Genomic DNA, 22610 nt, shown 5'->3' with positions numbered 1-22610 from the left:
GTCTTCACCACCAGGAGCGGCCATGTCTGTTTACCGCAATGCATTCTGGGGAGGCCGTACGTCATTGTGTTCCGGTGTTGTGTTCCGGTTCCGGTTGGCGTCGCGTTGTTTTTGTTCCCCACATTCATCGTAATGCGAATCGATTAGTTTTCACGTCGCGCTACGAGTTAGAATAAAAGATTGGTATACCAAGACGATGATTGTGCCAAAAACAAACAACCGATTATACCGAACTGTAAACAAAATGCAAACTAACTAGGGGAATAACTTTGGAGGTGCACGGCAGGGGAAGTTCCATTGGAAGTTCCCGATCAAGTGTTCCGGCCACCTGATGACGTGAAGATATTTTCCGCTCCAGACCGGATCAGAAACTCGATAAATGGCTCAGGGGAGGGAGGTGTAGGGCAGGCCTATATATTTTTAAATTAGCTATTTAGTACGGTAGCTTAGCAAAAAAATGTGGACACGGCTGACAAAAGCGCCAAATTTTTTCCACATGTTCTCCATAACCATACGTTTCATTTTGGAAGGGGAGCCACGTCATCAAGATGTCAGAAGGCGGCCATCTTGGCGTTCAAAGATGGCCGCCATGGAATATCTATAAGTGCCACTATCTCAGCTTCTAAGCCACTTAGAAGGTCAATCTTGGTGTCAAAATATACATTATTTGGGTCAAGGAATGCAATAAGGTCATTGAGAATATCACTAGATGTTTATTTGTGCCAATATCAAATAAATAGGTAATTCTAGCAACATATTTACATCATCTTCAACTCTTTTAGCAGTCAGATACATTGAGAAATGGAGCATGAAGTGAATGATAACAACATTCAAATTATCTGTTACATTTACAACTGCAAAGAGCTGTGCAATTCCAGTGTGCCTTTTACATGAGCACCTGTAACCTGTCACAGGACTGGCTCTCATGTGAGAGCCAGTCAGGGCAAACCCTGACTGGCGTCACACTTAAAGACACATAAGGTTGTGGCGTCTTTAAGTGTTATTTAAGACCTTCTCAGACTCCTCCCTGCCAGTGGCGGGAGGTGTTCGTTCCGAAACCGAGGTACAGAATTTCATTTATGAACTCAGCACAGGGCATCATTAATGTCCTGTGGGTTTAAGAGTGGTGACGTCAGACGCCCAAAGCCTCAGGGTTTATAAGGCCTGTGTCTGCGTCACCGCCTCACTCGAACACTTTTCCTTCTGCCAAGAGCAAAACAAAAGGGTGTTCAGCGAAATATTTCGCTCACTTACTTAAATAACCATGGTTACTAAAGTAACCTTCATGTTCTTTTAAGTTGTGTTCGCGAAATATTTCGCTCTATGGGACCTTATGAACTCCCGTATCCTGAACTAGCCAGTGAGTCCTAGGACTTGAGGATAAATAAGGGCTGGGGATAAACCTTAGGTTTGTAGCCCGGTCCCACAGGGTGGAAAGGTGACAGTCTTAGACTGTCAGTGTCTTCCCGGAGCGGCTAACTGGGGTAGGGCGGCGACTGCCCCAGGCAGCCTGGGTTTTATAGAGGGAGGAGGGGCGTTGCCTCATTTCCACTAGAGCTCTTGTGGGATGGACTTGATCGGAGTCCATTTATGGTGCGGCAGCTCCCAAGACCGCGTGCGCTAAAGAGGGCACTGCCACATCTAGGTTATAGTATGTGGCGAAGGTCGAGGGGGAGGACCAGCTTGTCGCTGTGCAGACATCCTGGATTGAGACACCCTTGTGGAGTGCCCAGGATGCTGCCATGCCTCTTGTGGAATGAGCCTTTAGCGTTAGCGGGGGCTCCACTCCCTGAGTGGTGTAGGCCAGGCGAATGGCCTGCACTATCCAGTTTGAGATAGTAACCTTTGTGACAGGTTTTCCCATGGTTCTGTCACCCCAGGATTATGAACAGTTGATGACCTATCCTTGAGGGGCCTGTTCTGTCCATGTATGTGCGGAGCACTCTCACTGGGCAAAGGCAGTTCAGCCTCCTGTCCTCTTCAGTAGCGAATGGAGGGGGGTGGAAAGCCTGTAGAGGTCCACCGGTACGCAAACTGAGAAAGCGGGTCATTGTTGATTGGGCTCTGACCTTCTGAATTGTTGCGACAACATTCGGAGGGAGACCGGCCTCAGTCAGCATTAGCCTCTCACGGGCCAGACCCATAGGTCTAGGTCCTTGGGGAAGGGGTGGAAGATTTCTCGTCCCGCCTGCGTGAGAAGATCCGCCCGTAGAGGGAGCTGCCATGGTTGGCTGTAGAGGAGGGGGGCTATCTCCGTCCTCCAGACGCCCCAGGCTGGTGCTACTAGTAGTACCGTCAGACCCCGAGTCCTCACTCTGTCCAGAGTGGGAAGAATGAGACTCAGTGGGGCGTATAGGAGGGACCTGGGCCATTGGTGTGCTAGAGCGTCTAGCCCCAATGTCAATGGTCCTCCCATGGCGAAGAAGAGAGGGCACTTCGTGTCCTGCTCTGAGGCAAAAAGGTCCACCTTGGGTGTCCCGAACCTGTCCCAGATCTGGTTCGCTACCTGGGGATGTAACGACCAGTCTGCGTAGCGGAGGGGTCCTCTGGACAGCAGGTCCGCCCCTGTGTTTAGAACACCCGGGACGTGACACGCTGTGATGGATAGTAGACGAGCGTCGCACCACATCGTGAGTCTCAGAGCCAGCTGGTGTAAGCGAGGGGACCTGAGTCCCCCTTGCTTGTTGATGTAGCACATAGTTGTTGTGTTGTCCGTCCTGACCAGGACGTGACAACCTCGGATGCGCGGTTCGAAATCCCTCAGAGCGAGGAATACCGCCATCAGCTCCAGATAATTGATGTGGCAGGACCGTAGTTGTTCTGTCCACATCCCTCTGGTTGTAGTGCCCTCCAGTGTGGCTACCGAGCCAGTCATGCTGGCGTCTGTGGTGACGACTTTCCTGGTCAGAGGTCTGCCCATAGAGACGCCCTCTGAGAGAGCCCGTCTGTCTGCCCACCATTTCAGGGCCAGCACGCATTGTGACGTCACTGTTACCCTCTGGTGGCGATGGTGCATAGGTATGCGTCATCCAACGTTGAAAAGGTCTCATATTCAGCCTGGCTAGGCGGGTTATGTGAACCACTGAGGCCATAAGCCCCGCCATCCGGAGGCATGCATGAAAAGGAATCGAACGATCCCTCTTGAATGATGCCGCGGAATGTATTATTGCCTCTATTCTCTCTTGGCTCGGGCGAGCTGTGAAAGAGATTGGTATAGTGTTATACCGATGAAGTCTATAGACTGTGTCGGAGTTAACATGCTCTTCTCCTGGTTGATTTGAAACCCGAGAGAGGTTGGTGGCAGACGCGGGTCCCTCTGTAATCTGTCCACCATCACTTACATGAGCACCAAAACCAAACAGAATAGGAATACATCAAAGTAAAGTCCAAAAACGAACCATAATTGTGTACATATATTGCCAGAATTAACAAAATTATCTATTATTGGCAGATTCAGTCACTTATTGATATTCCCTATAGTTATATTGCATTCCTTGACAAAGAAACTGTATATATTGACACCAAGTTTGACCTTTTAGGTGGCTTAGAAGCTGAGATAGCTGCACTTACATGGCGGCCATCTTTGAACGCCAAGATGGCCGCCTTCTGACATCTTGATGACGTGGCTCCCCTTCCAAAATGAAACGTATGGTTATGGAGAACATGTGGAAAAAATGTGGCGCTTTTGTCAGCCGTGTCCACATTTCTCTAAAATATGGCCCTAAGCTACCGTACTAATTGGGAAGGAAGGTAAATTGGAGAGCTTGTAGACAAACCTCAGGTTTGATTGATTGATTTAAATATGTATTACAGTTAACAGTTTGCAGAATTACAGTACATTTCAAGCACAAACTCAATACAAAGACTGTTAACTGTGAGTGGACGACCCAATTAAGCATCACACTTGTTTACAAGAGGGTCCACCATGTTCAATTCATCAGAACATTTAGAGACATACAAATAGACACTTCTATATAGTCAAAGAACAGAACAGGAGGTCAAACAGTTCAAGGGTTCCCAAACTTTTCAGGCCCCAAAATAATCATATTTGAACTGGGGACCCCGCACCCTGACAAGCACGACTTGTAGTCGTAGAGTTGAGGCATTACATTTAGTTCGACTCAGTTCCACGGATAAATACTAATACTAAATACTAGCTGAACTACGTATACAAGCTCACAACTGCCACTACAAGGTGTTGTGACTTGTAGATATTTTCACAATGACTGCCTAATACTTTTTGACATTTGGTGGTCCCTCGACCCCCAGTTTGGTCCTCCCCAGGACCCCAAACGTAATGTATTTGGCCTGCAAGGATTTTGTGCCATCAACCCACGATAGAGCTTGATGGGTGCCACTTTCCATTGAACTCGATGGATGAGGCCACCCTAGTATTCGGTCAACCACTTTGAATGTTGTGCAACAAAATGTGTGTTTCAAGACTTTTTCAACACGTTTGATACTTTTATTGATTGAAATTGAAATATTTATAACAGTTTGCAGAATTACAGTACATTTCAAGCACAACATGTCTCCCCCCTGCTCCGCTCCCTCCACTGGCTCCCGGTCGCTGCCCGCACAGAATACAAAACTCTGATGCTGGCATTCAAAGCAACCAAAGGTATGGCTCCCCCATATCTTGCAAGTTTGATTGAACTCTACAAACCCTCCCGCGCACTCAGATCAGCCAACGCAGGGAAGCTGGAAGTACCCTCACTAAAAATGCCGGGACAACGCTCCACACGTCCCAAACTCTTCTCCCTTCTGGCTCCAAAACTGTGGAATGCACTTCCCATTGCAGTCAGAACTGCAGCATCACTCCCAATCTTCCACCGTAGTCTGAAAACCCACCTTTTCAGACTCCATCATGGCCCATAGCACTTACCCTACCCCCTTAGATAGCATTTCTGTAGACTTAGATAGCATCTGATACAGACTTATAGCATGTTATGTAGACAGCACTATAATTGCATTGTATATAGTCATAGCACGCCATAGTACATAATGTATAGCATAGTAGTATATATATATATAGTTTATATGTATAGTCTCATAATATAGATATTCCACTGTTACTTTCTTAGCTTACGCATGTTTTATGATAAATGCTTTTTTGTGATGTATTCCCATGCTTTTTGTTCTTGCTAAATGCCTAAATTGTAAATTGTAAATTGTAAATTGTACAACTCAATACAAAGACTGTTAACTGTGAGTGGACGACCTAATAAAGCATTACACTTGTTTACAAGAGGGTCCACATTGTTCAATTCATCAAATAATTTAGCGACGTACAAATATACACTTCTATATAGCCAAGGAACAGAACAGGAATTCATCATAAAGGAGGTAAAAATGGAAAAGAAGCATATAGGCCTACAGTGTGACCTATAGGGCTCAAGTGTTTGAAATAATTCAGCTGGGGACCCCCTGCAAACCTAAGGACCCTGCCCTGGGGAATACAAAGTAAGCTTTTAACCTTTTAGCATCCTTTTGTATAAATACCACGTGCTGGACCATTTTGGCCAACTGTTAATACAGTGGCCTGTTAATCAAACAGACCCCGGGCCCCACTTTGAGAATCACTGAGTTAGAGGAGGGGCCCACTTGCCTACTTCCTGTTGTTTATTATTACATCATGCAATTAATGAACACAATATACTCACTGTAGACTGTAGTATCAGTAGGCCTAGTCGTTTTGTTTTCTTTCATTGCTTTCATCACCACACTCCAATCCAGTAGGCGGGGGTAATGCCCCTGCTGCCTCTACACACCAAAGAAGAAGAAGAATAACTTCCTGTTGTTGTTTCAATAAAGTTTATTTTATGCGCTTTGCTTTGCAGACAAAACATGGGAGCTGTGACAGACGGTGAGACATTATGGTGGATTTATTATAGTTTATTCGTTAACTGTCTGTAGAGGAAAGTGGCGAGTGTAATGTCAATCACATTGTTGACGATGAATGAACGAAGCAGAGAAACGTTATTACGAACGTTTAGCTGCTAAAATGACCATGCTAGGTGGCTAACGTTAGCCTCGCAGGGGTAGGAGTGGGTACCTAACATTGTAGGCAACTCAATGTTAAATTGGCTATTTTATTTTAAAAAATCTAAATAATAATAGAAATGGCTATTCATTGGCTACTAACCCTGTGGATAGCCAGTCGTTATGGGCATAAACAAGAAGTTGAAGGGTACAGATCTGATCATGATTTTACTTAGCCCTTTTCGGGACCCTACAAGTAGCATTGGGTTCTGCTTGGAGGGCTAGATTTTACTGCACATCATGTTCAATTTTAGGTTGATATCATTTAACAGTGAGTGTCATTTAGTATAATTGCATAAATCATGTAGATATTTCAATTTGTGCTCTCATAATGGTCTATAGGGCCTAGACTGTAGGCTAGGGACACATAATTTAAGTTATTTCAGAAGTACCCATGAATTATGTTTAAGTGCCCTCACTGCCCTGTGTCCATCCGTACCTGCTGGCATTTGATTTGTTTTGTTCACCTTCTGTCGGAAGTGTACTGCCCTATAAAGCCAAAGTGCAGTAATTTGTTTTACTGATAATAAATGGGTTTAAATGTCCTCAGCCAAATGCGATATCAGCATAAACAAGTGATATCTAACTATACATGCACCACGTCTCTGTGTACGGTTGTGATCCACGTAACTCGAGAACCGTTTGTCCCACCGACTTCAAATTTGACACACGCGTTCCACACCACCACCGGGAGTGCAGTGCCTGAAACACCTTGTCTCTTGTCAGGCTCTGCCAGTGGACCTAATGTAGAATTCCCAGCCTCCACTTGAAATGTACTGTAATTCTGCAAACTGTTAATAAATCAATCAATCAAGGCCTCAGCCAATCGATTGCTTACATTCCACTTTTCAGTCAGTTTGCTTGCACTAACATTATTCATTGTTCTCCTCCTCCTTGTGTAGATGAAGTGATCAGAAAGCGTCTCCTTATTGACGGCGATGGAGCCGGAGATGACCGCCGTATCAACGTCCTCCTGAAGAGCTTCACCAAATGGTGCAACTCACCCGCTGGGACACCGGAAGAAGGGTAAACTTCAATTCAATTCAATTGTATTAAAGTGTGTCAAATCACAAGTTGTCTCAAGCAGTCCATGGTTGTGCTCTGTAAAGGAACTCTGGAAACCCTTAGTTTGAATACTTTGGTTTTCTCACGGACATACAAAGCGAGCAATATTATTAGATGACAGAACCACCAGTATTGGAAAAAGTACCTGCGTTCTTTATACTTTGATACTTTATACTTTTACACTCGTCAAAGTATCACTACTGCAATGTAGAAATACTCTGTTCTGTTACAAGTAGATGTCCGGAATTCAAAATTCACTTGGGTAAAAGTACAAAACTATTGGTATGATCTCTAAATGTACTTGAAGTACCAAAAGTAGGTATTATGCAGAATGCCCTGTTTTCACATGTTTTCAAATGTATAAATATTTTGGAAATAGCAGATCTACAAGCTCACAATGAGCTTATTGATCAGCTATTTCAAATGGCCAAAATATATATTGGGCTTAAGCTTAATCAAAATCTACAAGTAACTACTAACAAAATTTGTCAAATAATTAGTACAGTACTTGAGTAAATGTACTTAATTACTTTCCACCACTGAGAACCACTTAGAGCTAGCCCCATTTAGACCTGAAACCGATTCTGCATTTGTCTTCTAAATCATGACGGCTTTTTGTAAAACCTATGTTTCTATGTCGGTGGTGGTTCTCAAACTATTTAATGTCAAGGACCCCAGAAATCATATAAAATTGGCCACCGACCCCCATCTGAAAATGTGTAGTTCCAGGGACCCCCCACCTCCGGAAGCAAAGATTTGAGTTAAAAAACGTTCGCTCTGAAGGAATACAAGCTCGAGCTTGTAGATCTGTTATTTTCAATAGCTAAAGTATAACATAATGCTTAAAACACAGGGTTTCCCGTCCTGAATGGATGAATGTGCTATAGTGTCTAATGTTCTACAATACAATACATAGTGTGTTTCGTTGCTGTCGGACAGAAACCTTTTTGTTTGTTTTCTGTAAAAGCTTGTAGATCGGCTATTTGTGTACTTCTGTGGTGTTTCTACTGAATGTACCTTTTAGAATTGAAAGGAAACCCCTTAAGATGTATATCATGTCATTTCCTAGGGGTTCCTTGTCACAAATATACAAAGAGTACAGAACAACACAATACAATACATCCATGCATGTGCAGATGCAAAATGCACAACAGCTCTTCTGTAACTATCGGCTCCAACTCCACATAATCGCCCACAAAATGAGAAACTTCATGCATACACTTACATTACAAGCACATGCAGCAAGTAACATGCAATGACATTGGTTTCCAACCAGCAAAGCTATCCAGCGTGGTTGAACTGCTTTCAGAAAGTCTTGAAACTGAAAGCTGTACGGCTCCTTTAATATGTCGCCACCCCGAAATGATTTCTTGTTTGGCAAGAATGTGGCGCACACATGATGGGAGGCTGTATTGGTGGAATTAACTTTACCACCAGCTTTGTGAAAACAGACCGTGCAGTTACAGAAAATATATAATATACTACCCGATCTCTTTCTCAAAACATGTCTTGTCTCATTAGGGGTGGTTTAAAAAGTAGCCTAGTAGGCTACAGTACTTCCAGTTTATGATACACACTGGGCCATTTGATATGCAACATGCAGTCAGGGCCATTCCTATCTTAATTTGTGCTATGGCATTCACTCCATTCAGAAGCTTTTATCAGAGGGTGTACTGTAAATAGTTATGTTTGACTCTAAACTCGGACATAAGGGGGTGCTGTTCTACACATTTGGTCAAGAATATTATATACAGTCAGTGCAGACTGGGGAAAGCTGTAAATCTGGGTGGGCCTGCGTCCAGTCCACCGAGGCCCACCTATAAATGTATATGAACACTGATTTGTTTCATGCGTTTGTGTGTGTGCAGGTTCACAACATACCAGAGGATGCTTGGTACGTTAGCCCAATGTGAATTCTCCATGGGGAAGACGTTGATGGTTTATGACATGAACCTTCGCGAAATGGAGAATTACGAGAAAATCTACACAAATATAGGTGGGTCAACAGCTTGGTTGTAGAGAGTTTGACTTGTTACACTACACACACACACACACACACACACACAGTACACACTAATTTAGAACTCAATTTAAATGTGTACATGAATGAATTGTAATTATCCCCGAGGCCACCTGTGTCAATGTCTGAATGTGAAGAAGTTGATGTTTGCTTCAACTGTAACGTTCTTACCGCCTTCTGTTTAAACGCTTTAGAGGAAAACATCACATCTGCACACGACAAGATATCAGAATGCAAGAAGGAGATTCAGAGGGCAAAGAGAATACGAAAGAATCGACAAGGTGAGACAAGCATGGCAGCTTTACAACAACCTCTATTGATGTTGTGGGGATGTCTACACAAAAGTGTAATAATATCCAGCAGTAGTGCCTATATAATAGGTGGTAAAGGCAAATAATACAACAATAGAATAAGTTAACAAAATTACATGCATTACTTACAGTAACACAGCCTTGAAAACCAGGAAAAGACAACATTTATGCCATGTCATAATCAATAATTATTTTTAATTGATATGTTTAATATGTTTATTTATTTGGGCACATCAATTTACAGTATACACACACATGACATGTGCTTGTATCATTACATTGTAGCGTCCCTGTGTTTTTCTTTTCTCCTTTTTTTAAGACAGACAAATTGTAAACCACCTACATTCAATTCAGTTTTATTAAAGTGTCAAATCACAACAAGTTGTCTCAAGACACTTTACAACCAACATTCAATACATCAACGATAAAGCAAGTACTAAACAGGCTAACAAAAGCAGACAAGCAATAGACATAGACAAAAAAAGTAAATAAAACTAACAAAATAAGAAAAGAAAATGGATCATTGGTTATTTTTGCATTAGTTCATCAGAGCAGTTGATCAGCTATAGCAAGACGCATCAAGCATTAGAGACAATTAACCAGCTATATACCGAGACACATCCAGCATTCCCTTGCATTGGTTCAGAGCAATAAACAGCTTTACATAGACCCGTCAAGCCTTCCCTTGCATTGGTTAAAAACAATTTAGCAGCTATTCAGAGACATATTAGCTAAGGGCAACCGATGGTAGGTGGTCGAGTAGAAGTTACCATATTTTGGTAAAATTGTCTTCACTGGCTTTAGACCTAGCACTCATACTCTCCATGGGTAGAATTTTATATATGTCCCGGTACCACTGTGTAACTGTTGGTGGTTTGTCCAATTGAAATGACACATTTTCTGGCGAGAACTGGCAATTATTGAAGAAGCATATATTGAAGGGCCATATTCCGCTCTGGAAGGCTGAGCAAAAAGAGACCTTGTTTTCTTTACAATTATACATTTAAAATTTGTTTTTTTTATCTCAAGGTCCCAAAAGCAGCGAATATAAGTACCAGTTTTGTCTTTGCATTTAGAGCATAATGGAGATCTTGAAGGGTCAAACTTGTTCACCATGTATGGTGTCCTGTGTTGTCTATGCTGGGTCTCCCTAAGTCTATTACAGCAGAATATACTACTGCCATTTGGTAGTGAGTTCTAAAGTCCCCTTCCCAGGATGATATTACTTTATCTATGCTATGCTTGTTCCAAGTATCCATAAACTGATAGAAGTGGGAAATAAAGCCTCTAGGCTTTGTAAATTGGGTGAGACATCTATCTAGTGGGCTTTTAACTGGTTCGTCTGGGGGGAGCTTAATGCTGGTTTGAATAAAGTGACATACTTGTAAATAGGCTAAGAAGTGGTTATTGGGTATGTCAAAACGAGATTGAACCTGTGCGAATGACATGAGCCCTTCTTCAATGAAGAGGTCACCTATAGTCTTAATTCCCTTTGTAAACCAATGGCTAAAAATACTATTATTCATATCTGGTAGAAAAGACTTATTGCTGATTATAGGAGTCAGGGGGGAGGAGAATTCCTTCCTCCCTATGGAGGTGGAAATTTCTCTCCAGGCCCTTACTGTATTATAAATAAAATATTTTTTTAATACTTGATACTGGCTTCCCACTGTCCGTTAACAGACTCAAGTTTGCAGGTGAACAACACCACTCATCTATATCATCCCATGCTCCGCTAATATGATCAATTACCCATTCAAGAAAGGTCTGTGCATGGCAGGCCAAGTTGAAGTTTATTATGTTGGGAAGCACCAGTCCGCCCCAGTCCGTCTTTAATTTTAGTCTGGGCTTTTTGCCATGCCAAATACATTTGGAGAGATCCCTTTCCAGGTTTCCATGTCACGATCTTAATAATCCCAGACGTTAATTGATTGAATACTTTATTAGACAGAAATGCAAACAGTACGGGCACAGTCATACAAGTCCTGAGGTCCTATGTATTCAATGCACCAACGTAGCATAAGAAATAACACCAAAATACAATATCATCAACAAAAAATAAAACACTACAGTGTACACATAGTAGAAGAAAGGGAGGGGTGATGCCATCAGTGAATGCCATCAACGTTCTATGGAAGAAGTGAGTGAAGTGCCTCCTGGAAGATGGATTTTCAAGCCTGTTTTAAAGGAAGCCAAGCAGTGATCCTCACTTAGTTTTTAAGGGATGGCGTCTAGTCTCACATCACAATATTGATATTGCCCAGCCCTACATTCACTCGAGCAAAGTTCTGAATGAAATAGTTTACAGTGCTTTACGGTTCACAACTCTGTAACAGTGGTGGCACCACACACACTAATAACATTTGGTGATTAAAGTGTAATGATGAATACCTCTCTTTTGCAGAATATGACGCTCTGGCCAAGGTTATTCAGCAGCACCCAGATCGGCATGAAACACTAAAGTGAGTTTCTAGTCGCCCGATGGGATGGATTTTGGCCTTTTTTTTTTTAAATAAACAAAAAATGACACCTTTGTTCTCCCCACAGACAGCTGGAGGCACTTGACAAAGAACTTCAGCAGCTTTCCAACATCAAAGAGAATGTGGATGCGAAGGTAACATGTTTCCCTTCAAGTCCACCTAGTTACATTGGTGTTAAGCTAGTGAGGAGTTTTCATATTTTCTCTCTCTTTTCTCCATTCAGTTGGAGTTGAGGAAGAAGCAGTTCCATGTGCTCCTCAGTACCATCCAGGAACTACAACAGACACTGGAGAGTGAGTAAACCGCTATCATGTTATGTCACTGCGAGTGTGAGCTACTCCGTTCTGGTGAGCTGCTGACATATGAAACTAGGGGTTTTTCATGATTCTGAATCCATTCCAAGCATTAGTTTTGCACAAAAAACACTCCTTGGGCTAAATTAGGCCATATCCACTTGACCAAATGTGCTGACCTCATCACGTTTGTGATGACGGCTATGGCCGTTTTCCTCCCAAGGAGTGTTTTCATGTCACATGCTACTGAAAGAATGATGAAATTTTGACTTTTTTCCTTTATATACGATGTTATGGGTATGGTCACATATTATGCTAATAACTCAATTTCCCACAGGAGTTGAATTTCAAACTTTTAGTACATGTTATTAGACACCTTTAGAAACACATTGGTGAAGAAATTTCTTGGTAACGATTTAGTTCCCAGATTGGTCAAATACCTGATAAAATGCCCTTACTAGTAGGACACCTACTTGTTGAAGAGTAGCAGTGCCTTTTGATTGATTGAAATTTGTATTCAGTTTGTAGAATGGGTACATTTCAATGAAAGTAAAGGTCAATAGAAAATCTTGTTTACATCAGGGTCCTCCATTTTCAAGACATACTGTACAAATATACACATCGTATCTTCAAATACGCAGTTAGAGAAAAAGGGAATACGTGAACAGTATATTTAACTTACAGGGGCCAGTTTTGAATTGCAGCCGCCTGTAAGTGCTCTTTAAGAGCGGTTTTGAAGGAGGCTAGGGATTCACATTTCTTATGGCTGTTGGTAGGGCGTTCCACATTTTAGTTGCAAAGGAGCAAAATTAATTGAACCTCTTGTTTGAGCCTCACTTGGGAAGTGGAGTTCTGCTGTCTTGGGTTAAAGTAATAGGAACATGAAACTTAGCTTTCTTGGTTAAAGAAATGGGAAAGTGAAACTTAGCTATCTTAGTTAAAGGAGTAAGAAAGTGAAACTTAGCTTCATTCTGGCGGGAACCCCTTTTGGTGTTTTAAGCATTGTTATACTTTAGCTATTGAAAAATAGCAGATCCCGAGCTCGTAGATCTGCTTTTTTTTTAATCATGAAAATGTAGTGAAAATCTTTGAATATATATATATTCTTTCAGAGTGAACGTTTTTAACTCAAATATTTGCTTCTGGGGGGGTCCCTGGAACAACATATTTTCAGATGGGGTCGGTGGCCAATTACATATATTTGTGGGGGTCCTTGACATGAAAATGTCGAGAACCACTGACATAGAAACAGGTTTTTCAGAAAACTGTCAGGATTTAGAAGACATTTGTAGAATCGTCCTCTGGTCTAAATGGGTTAAAGAAATAGGGAAGTGGAGTTCTGCTTTCTTGGGTTAAAATAATACTTGTTTAACAAACCAGAAATGTTTGATTGATGGTTCACAAAATGCGCTGATGGAAGGATAGAATTACCTGTTATATGCCTTGCTATTAATTGTTTTGTGTTCTATTTTCTAGATGATGAGAAATCAGACAGTGATGAAAACAACCAGGATGCCCCCATGGAGAATGGTGAATGAATGTGGGGGAGACTCTGTGAACAAATGAGGACTTTTAAATGATTGTTTTTTTGCCCGTTTGTTTTTATATGACGTCTAGTTTTTTCCTGAATAAAGTGATTGCATACTAATGTGCTTGTGTGTTGTGATATAAGTGGTGATATATGCCATGATTCTCATAGTACAATTACATTTTTTGTGACAATCTGTTTTCACACTGTCAGAGAAGACATGATCCTTTACAATGTGTAAATGTAAAACTAGTGGCTGTTTTGTGGCACAAATCACAGATTGGGACTAGACCTAAGAAACACTTTCAGTCTAGAGGTTATATTTTCCATGGACGGTCTCTCAACCCCACTGCTGTAAACCACTTAAACCCTATAGACTAGAGCGTCGCAGTCCTGCCCCCTTTCATGACGACGCCAGGCCCGGGAAATAATTCAAAATCATTTTTCCCATAGACATTTCAAAACGTATTTATTTAAAGACCTTATAAGCGTCGTACAAACCCAACTCGAGTTGAGACAAATCATGACAACAAACACAATATTTTGGACCAAACAAATAATTACAAAGAAGAAAAACAACAAAAGTATTGTAACCTGCCGTTTTCTTCTTTCTAATTATTTTTTCGGCCGTTGGCATGTCGCTTTGCAACACGACGTGTTGTGAGCTTGTCGATCTATCACAAATTAGATCCTGATCATATGGGTTTTCAAAAGGTTACATGAAACAGAAATGCTTTACTCAAGACAAGGCCAACCTTTTCAAACGGTTGTTTTTGTCAATTGACAAAAAACCCTCCGTTGCCAAATTACATTGAAAATGACAGGGACCATTTGTGTCCTCATGCTGTTTGGCCATCTGTGATGGCCCTTCAAGGTTAAGTTGATGTGTTAGGAGGCTTCTGAGGCTATGCCCTGACCTCTTGAACCACATGAAATATAGTATCCCTATCAAACATTTAGTAAAAAAAAAATTAGAGGCACCTTTAACAATGGCAGATCTACAAACATAAAAGGTTGTGACAGGTCATGAGCTTATAGATCAGCTATTTTTGCTATTTGATATACAACACACATTAAATGGTTAATGGAGGTGAGTTTTGTAGAAATCTGGATTGTTACTGTTTTTCAGTTCTCAGATCTACAAATTACGTACATGTGTCTTCTTGTGTTGCGCACCGGAAATGGCAGATTTCAATCTCACAGCGAAGGTAAATACAAATAGAAGGGTATGTTGTTGTGCTCACAAACTGATTGTCAAATGGTGTCACATTGATTCTATACTACTAATTTATTATTGATGCTATGCACGCCTGCAGTCTCCAGGGATAATGCTGTGCAGTCTTGGCTGTTAGTTAAGTCATCATCATTCTCAATTTCTCATGTTGTCTTCTGTAACAGCTGGTCTGGACGTGGGCTGACCTCAGGGAACGTTCATAAACAATGATAGGGCAGTCTCCATTGGGTAACAGCCTAGGTACTTTACACTATATTATGACGTTAAGGGGGGAAATTGTATTGCAGTAGCCATGAATGCACCACCAGGTGGCAGTTCCATCACAGCAGCAGCACCAACATCCAGCTGCTTGTAGGCAAAGTAATTTTTATTGGTTTCAAGTGGCTGATTTTAATTGTGAACAATTAATAATATTCTGTATATAAAATACACACAATCGGCTGTATAAAGACGAGAGAAGCTTGTAGGCCCAAGATATTGTTTAATGGGTAGTAAATTATAGTCTACTTTAACTTAAGCACACTAAAGGTGACTCCAGACCGAACAAACTTGTCCAAACTTGCACGCCACGGCGCCACCATCACTGTATTAAATGGGGGCACGATGTATTATCTTTTTGTCTGATAGGCTACAATCTGTTAATTTGTCTGATATTGTTATGGAAGAAGCAGGAGCAGGGCTGCCATATTTCAGAAAATGTCAAGAGTGAGACTCTAGTGTCTTAATGTGTTCGACGCCGTCCGAAGGGCGGCGGCGAAAAAAATTGGCTTTTTTTTATGTCGATTTGGCCCGTTTTAACGTTGATATTTAACCTTAACACTGATGTCTTCACCTCCATGCCAGCTGCTCTCCCTGCACTGACAGCCTCCTCATGCTTAAAGTAGAAATGAAAAATATATCTATCTATCTATCTATGCTCCTCAGACCCAGCCAGCCAGCCAGCAAGCCACACACATAGTGCTCAGACCCAGCCAGCCAGCAAGCCACACACATAGTACTCAATTTACAATTTTACAATTTAGGCATTTAGCAGACGCTCTTAATCCAGAGCGACTTACATTTAAGCAAGAACAAAAGCATGGGAATACATCACATAAAAGCATTTATCATGAAACATGCGTAAGCTAAGAAGGTAACAGTGGAATATCTATAGGCCTATGATGAAACTATACATACACTATACATAATAAACTATACATATTCACTACTATGCTATACATATGTAGGCCTACTATGGCGTGCTATGACTATATACAATACAATTATAGTGCTGTCTACAAAACATGCTATAAGTCTGTGTCAAATGCTATCTAAGCCAACAGAAATGCTATCTAAGGGGTTAGGGTAAGTGCTATGGGCCATGATGGAGTCTGAAAAGGTGGGTTTTCAGGCTACAGCGGAGGATTGGGAGTGATGCTGCAGTTCTGACTGCAATGGGAAGTGCATTCCACAGTTTTGGAGCCAGAAGGGAGAAGAGTTTGGGACGTGTGGAGCGTTGTCCCGGCGTTTTTAGTGAGGGTACTTCCAGTTTCCCTGTGTTGGCTGATCTGAGTGCGCGGGAGGGTTTGTAGGGTTCAATCCCTCAGACCCAGCCAGCCAGCCAGCCAGCCACACACATAGTGCTCAGACCCAGCCAGCCACACACATAGCTCCGTAAGGGTTGCACCACTCAAAAAATCTTCAAAACACTGAAGAGGCTACTGGAGATTGGAGAACCTGATTTGGACATGATCTGATGCAGGTCACTATGACAGAAAGAGAAGATGGGTCTGGCCACATTCATTCACCCCATAATCTCAGTGGAAATTGGGGAATATGTCAGAAAACTGGAATGTGGGAAAATTCCTTATTTTTACATTTTCTTAGTTCAAACACATATGTGGGCTCTCTCTCTCTATGAACAGAAACAAGTCGCGATGCGGCCCCTCCCCCTTCACTTCACTTCACACACACACAACTTTGTCCCTATAATGTGCACGGGCTATGGCAGTTGGCACCGTTCCACTTCCTCATATCACGCAAGAGACGCCACACACCAGTATAGAAGAGAGATAGTCACAGGTCACTTACTCACTTGTTGTAACTTGTGGGGGCTATATTGTCTTCCATGAAAAATATTTCGAAGCTATGTTCAACTCCGCATGGCTCATTTCCATGCGTCACACAGTCAGGGACCCTGCTGACGTTTTTGGTCCACTGTTTACCCTCCTGCATGCAGATCGGCTATTTTACCGTTTGTGCGGAGCGTGCGTTATTACGCGGCGGAGCCGCAGAGAAAATTGTTATTGTGGGCTCGCCTCAGCGAGCACACAATTGTTACTGCCAGTTTATATTTATTTATTCCAATTTCCGCCCTTTTTTTTGGCACCTAAACTACTTCCACATACTTTATGCTAGAAATTTAGTTCAAACTTCAAACTGTTCAGCTCTTTGCAGTGGTGTGCTTGTTTTGTTTTTTTTACAAAGTTTTATACTTTTTATACTTTTTAACTTTTTAACCTTTTTTTTTACATTCTTTATAGTGAGAGTCGATGGAAGAAAGGTCCCATTTTTCACAGTTAACTTTTTTGAGCTCTTATTACTCCGTCATACTTTCACTTTGAAACTTTATTCAAACTTTATAATGTTCATCTATCTTTGAACTTTAATTGGTGAAAAAGTTGTTTTGAAAAAGTTTATACTTTTTAAAATATTTAACTTTATTTATTGTTTTTTCCTCCCATTGACAATGTATGGGATTTATCTCTAAATCAACCTCACTTTTGCAGCCTCATTACTCTGGCATACTTTGTCGTAGAAACGTGATTTAAACTTTAGAAAGCTCACACGACTCTGGACTTTTTCGTGGTTCAAACCGTATTCGAATACGTTAAACGTTTTTTCCGAAATCGCAGTTCAATCGCAGGCCGTTTCGCCTAATTAGTGCCAATTTAGAGTGCGGGGCTTCTTTCACTAGAGTGCGTAGAACAGAAAATCTTTCCTTGAAAATTTACCAAACAAATTGCCGTCCCGGCCAAAATATTCACTTTACACGCATGTTCTTTGGTCATTTTGTAGCCACACATGTCCTCTTTCACACAATGTGACCACCAAAGCACAGAGACATACAGAATGTGAACTACAGCCTTTTAAGTGACACAAATACAGTCAAGCTGCTCATTGACATCCATTGTAAAATCCTTACGAGGAAATTATCGCGATGACAATTCTTAACTCGCTCTTATAACCACATTTTCGATCGTACCAACACCACAATCGCACATGGTGTACCTCAATATCTCAGGCCACTCACAGCGAAAAAATTATTTGCATTCGACTTTTACTTTTTGCGATAGAGCAATTTGTTCGGGCATAGTTTCCCATCATTCAGGACCATTGTAAAATAGAAGATCTTCAAGTTCATAGCGCGCCACTCCCAGTCATAGTGCTGCACTTCCACAGCTGAGACATATAAGGGCTTAATTACAGGGCTGAAATTAAAGCTACAAGATCTCAATGAGTTGCTCTGCGATACCTTGTGGGCTTGTAGGTCTGCTATTTGTGCAATTGGATGGCCTTTACACAGTTCTCGCAAGACGCACGCACGCACGCACACACACACCCTGTCTTCCTATTGGCTGGCCTTTACACAGCTCTCGCAAGCGCACTCACGCACGCACGCACGCACGCACACACACACCCTGTCTTCCTATTGGCTGGCCTTTACACAGCTCTCGCAAGCGCACGCACGCACGCACGCACTCACGCACACACACACACACACACGTTTATAAAAAATTACAAAAATTACAAAAATTACAACAAATTTAAAAATTAAAAAAATTAAAAAAATTAAAAAAATTAAAAAAATTAAAAAAATTAAAAAAATTAAAAAAATTAAAAAAAATTAAAAAATTAAAACATTTAAAATTTAAAAACTTTAACTTTTTTTTTAAACTTAAAAAGAAAAAAACTTTTAATAAAGAACTTAATATTATTATTATTTTACATTTAAAGAAAAATCTTAGACCATTATCAATAATCATTGTGTTTATGCTTTTTCTGTTAAGCTCATGAATGCTTTTATATGTATACTCCATTGGATTGACTCTTTTTTTTCTTTTTTACCTTTTCTTAATTCATCAAGAATACATTGTAAAGCATTATCCATACATTACAAATCATTAGTAGACAGTAATACTTTACTTACTTTATTCTGCCACTTTTTGGGCATCGTACTACTTCCACATACTTTATTCCGCTTTATGCAGTTATTTATGCTTATTCTTTTTACCAATTTTTATACATTCTTTAAAAAAAAATTCCTTCAGCTTTAATACATTTTTTACTGTACATTATATACATTGCGTCTTTTGGCGAGCCCACGCAGTTTCTGCAGGGAACTGCTTTCTAGTTTATCATTATAATGCGTGTGAAATGGCATGTGTGGCGTGGTGCGTGGTAAAGGGTTAAATTGCGTGACTGTCACACTCAAAGGGTGAGACATGGCAGCTCTGTATATTGTATTAACATACTGTACCATACAGATTAGACACTGTATTCATAAAAAGGTTACATATAGTGCTTAACCATTTTCCCAGTTATTTTATTCAAATATAGTAAAGTGTGTATCTACAAGCTTGTAGATCGGCTATTTCTGTGACTATTATTGTATGACAAAGTAGGATGTTAATATGAGAAAAGAAACCCCTCTTGAAATATGGAGATGCAATCTTTCTGTACGACTGCAACGATAAGACCTATATGCAAAGACTATGCAAAGTTCCGTAAAATACTGTTGGCCAGCTGTAGCCTACTGTACACTCGGTTTATGATGTTACAATGTTACAATTCAAGCAACAGTTATTTTGCTATAGAAATATACCTTGTGTTTTGGTATTTTATATGGTTCCTTTCATTATGTAAGAACGCTCCAGACATACCTTCAATAAGATTTATTACACATTAGTTGAAAGTATTACTACTGCTATCTGGTGAATAAATTCTTTGATTATTGAATCTTGTAACAGTTTCTTTTCCATAATCCATCATCATAACTGCTGAACACATTTGTGACCAGATTTGACTGATGGACTGCCATTGGATTTTTTTAATTTTTCGTTATTTCATGTCAAGCATGGAATCATAGCTTCAAATTGACACATTGGTTGTTCACTTTGACCCACCTGTTTTGGAGTTATGGCTTATAGAGTGACAGAAAACAGCGAGTTGAGAATTGTATCCGTTGTTCAAAAGTCAGTAGTGGAAACTGTCATGGAACTCCCCTCTTCAAATCCCAAGAACCACCATACATAAAGCATTTCACACGTTTTTCTTCCAAGGGTTATATTGAAATCCTTCAGGGTAGGAAAACAGAAACTTAACATGAACAGCCCAAACGTAATGAAAATGTTTATTTTTTATTTTTTTTGGTTTGTTAACAAATTATAATTAATGTGTTTATAACATCAGGTACATCAGAAAGCACAACACAAAACAAGCGGAGAGGAAACCCAATCACAGAATCATCATTATGCGTTCATACAGATCTACTGTATATAAAGGGTTTATGCATTTAGATTTATATATACTACTACACTACATTACAGACTATCACATAGTCTTAACAATGACCCTAGATTAGCATATTTAACCAACTGCTCACTCAAAGTTTTCCTTGATTTGATAGCAATACAAATATATTTAAGCTTTGTTGTATAGCACAGCACTTAGATTTATTTTTAAAGAGCTTCATGGTTAACAAAAGCACAAAAACAATCACATGGAAATGAAGCACTGAACTGAAACCAAATAACAGTGGTTCTCAAAGTAGGGTCTGGGTCCTTTAGTTAATCCTTATCTTAAGTATTTGTTATATCATAAAAGTTTTAACTTACAAGCTCACGGCCAAATCTCCAAAGAGCCACAGACAAATAAATATCAATTTGGGTGTCCTTGGCATGAAAATCTTTGATAAGCACTGAAATATATATATACAGCTGCATTTGTGCTACCTGACGATATATGGACAAGAAACTAAACCAGTTCAGGTCATGACTCCAAACATTTGGACCAATTAAACCATACTTTGCTGTATGTTCAATAGCAAAAATAGCCAATTTACAAGTTCACGATGCACCAAAGATGTGAACAAATGTTCAAATGTCTTAAAAAGAAAAAAACTTTTAATAAAGAACTTAATATTATTATTATTTTACATTTAAAGAAAAATCTTAGACCATTATCAATAATCATTGTGTTTATGCTTTTTCTGTTAAGCTCATGAATGCTTTTATATGTATACTCCATTGGATTGACTCTTTTTTTTCTTTTTTACCTTTTCTTAATTCATCAAGAATACATTGTAAAGCATTATCCATACATTACAAATCATTAGTAGACAGTAATACTTTACTTACTTTATTCTGCCACTTTTTGGGCATCGTACTACTTCCACATACTTTATTCCGCTTTATGCAGTTATTTATGCTTATTCTTTTTACCAATTTTTATACATTCTTTTTTAAAATTTTCCTTCAGCTTTAATACATTTTCTACTGTACATTATATACATTGCGTCTTTTGGCGAGCCCACGCAGTTTCTGCAGGGAACTGCTTTCTAGTTTATCATTATAATGCGTGTGAAATGGCATGTGTGGCGTGGTGCGTGGTAAAGGGTTAAATTGCGTGACTGTCACACTCAAAGGGTGAGACATGGCAGCTCTGTATATTGTATTAACATACTGTACCATACAGATTAGACACTGTATTCATAAAAAGGTTACATATAGTGCTTAACCATTTTCCCAGTTATTTTATTCAAATATAGTAAAGTGTGTATCTACAAGCTTGTAGATCGGCTATTTCTGTGACTATTATTGTATGACAAAGTAGGATGTTAATATGAGAAAAGAAACCCCTCTTGAAATATGGAGATGCAATCTTTCTGTACGACTGCAACGATAAGACCTATATGCAAAGACTATGCAAAGTTCCGTAAAATACTGTTGGCCAGCTGTAGCCTACTGTACACTCGGTTTATGATGTTACAATGTTACAATTCAAGCAACAGTTATTTTGCTATAGAAATATACCTTGTGTTTTGGTATTTTATATGGTTCCTTTCATTATGTAAGAACGCTCCAGACATACCTTCAATAAGATTTATTACACATTAGTTGAAAGTATTACTACTGCTATCTGGTGAATAAATTCTTTGATTATTGAATCTTGTAACAGTTTCTTTTCCATAATCCATCATCATAACTGCTGAACACATTTGTGACCAGATTTGACTGATGGACTGCCATTGGATTTTTTTAATTTTTCGTTATTTCATGTCAAGCATGGAATCATAGCTTCAAATTGACACATTGGTTGTTCACTTTGACCCACCTGTTTTGGAGTTATGGCTTATAGAGTGACAGAAAACAGCGAGTTGAGAATTGTATCCGTTGTTCAAAAGTCAGTAGTGGAAACTGTCATGGAACTCCCCTCTTCAAATCCCAAGAACCACCATACATAAAGCATTTCACACGTTTTTCTTCCAAGGGTTATATTGAAATCCTTCAGGGTAGGAAAACAGAAACTTAACATGAACAGCCCAAACGTAATGAAAATGTTTTTATTTATTTTTTTTGGTTTGTTAACAAATTATA

At 40.1% G+C, this 22610-nt stretch overlaps 1 protein-coding gene across 1 annotated transcript; it reads left to right on the top strand.

Moving 5' to 3' along the window:
• Positions 1 to 5781: 5781 nt before the first annotated feature.
• Positions 5782 to 13863, top strand: thoc7 (THO complex 7). The gene is made up of 8 exons (XM_083770599.1): positions 5782 to 5866; positions 6945 to 7068; positions 8976 to 9103; positions 9322 to 9408; positions 11843 to 11900; positions 11986 to 12052; positions 12142 to 12211; positions 13688 to 13863. Exons 1-8 carry the CDS (start codon positions 5848 to 5850, stop codon positions 13747 to 13749), a joined length of 615 nt encoding a protein of 204 aa, XP_083626725.1. The 5' UTR covers positions 5782 to 5847; the 3' UTR covers positions 13750 to 13863.
• The last annotated feature ends 8747 nt before the right edge of the window (positions 13864 to 22610 follow it).

This window comes from Protomyctophum parallelum, assembly GCF_964188405.1.
Source record: "Protomyctophum parallelum genome assembly, chromosome: 8".
In the NCBI taxonomy this organism is placed as follows: domain Eukaryota; kingdom Metazoa; phylum Chordata; class Actinopteri; order Myctophiformes; family Myctophidae; genus Protomyctophum; species Protomyctophum parallelum.
Note: the sequence above shows the minus strand (reverse complement) of the source record. Positions and strands in the feature narration are given on the sequence as shown.

What these genes read in the sequence shown, in the direction of transcription:
- thoc7 (XM_083770599.1), top strand. An exon ending in GAAAATCTACACAAATATAG is followed by an intron (nt 9,104 to 9,321) that starts GTGGGTCAACAG and finishes TAAACGCTTTAG; the next exon opens with AGGAAAACATCACATCTGCA. An exon ending in ACTACAACAGACACTGGAGA is followed by an intron (nt 12,212 to 13,687) that starts GTGAGTAAACCG and finishes TCTATTTTCTAG; the next exon opens with ATGATGAGAAATCAGACAGT.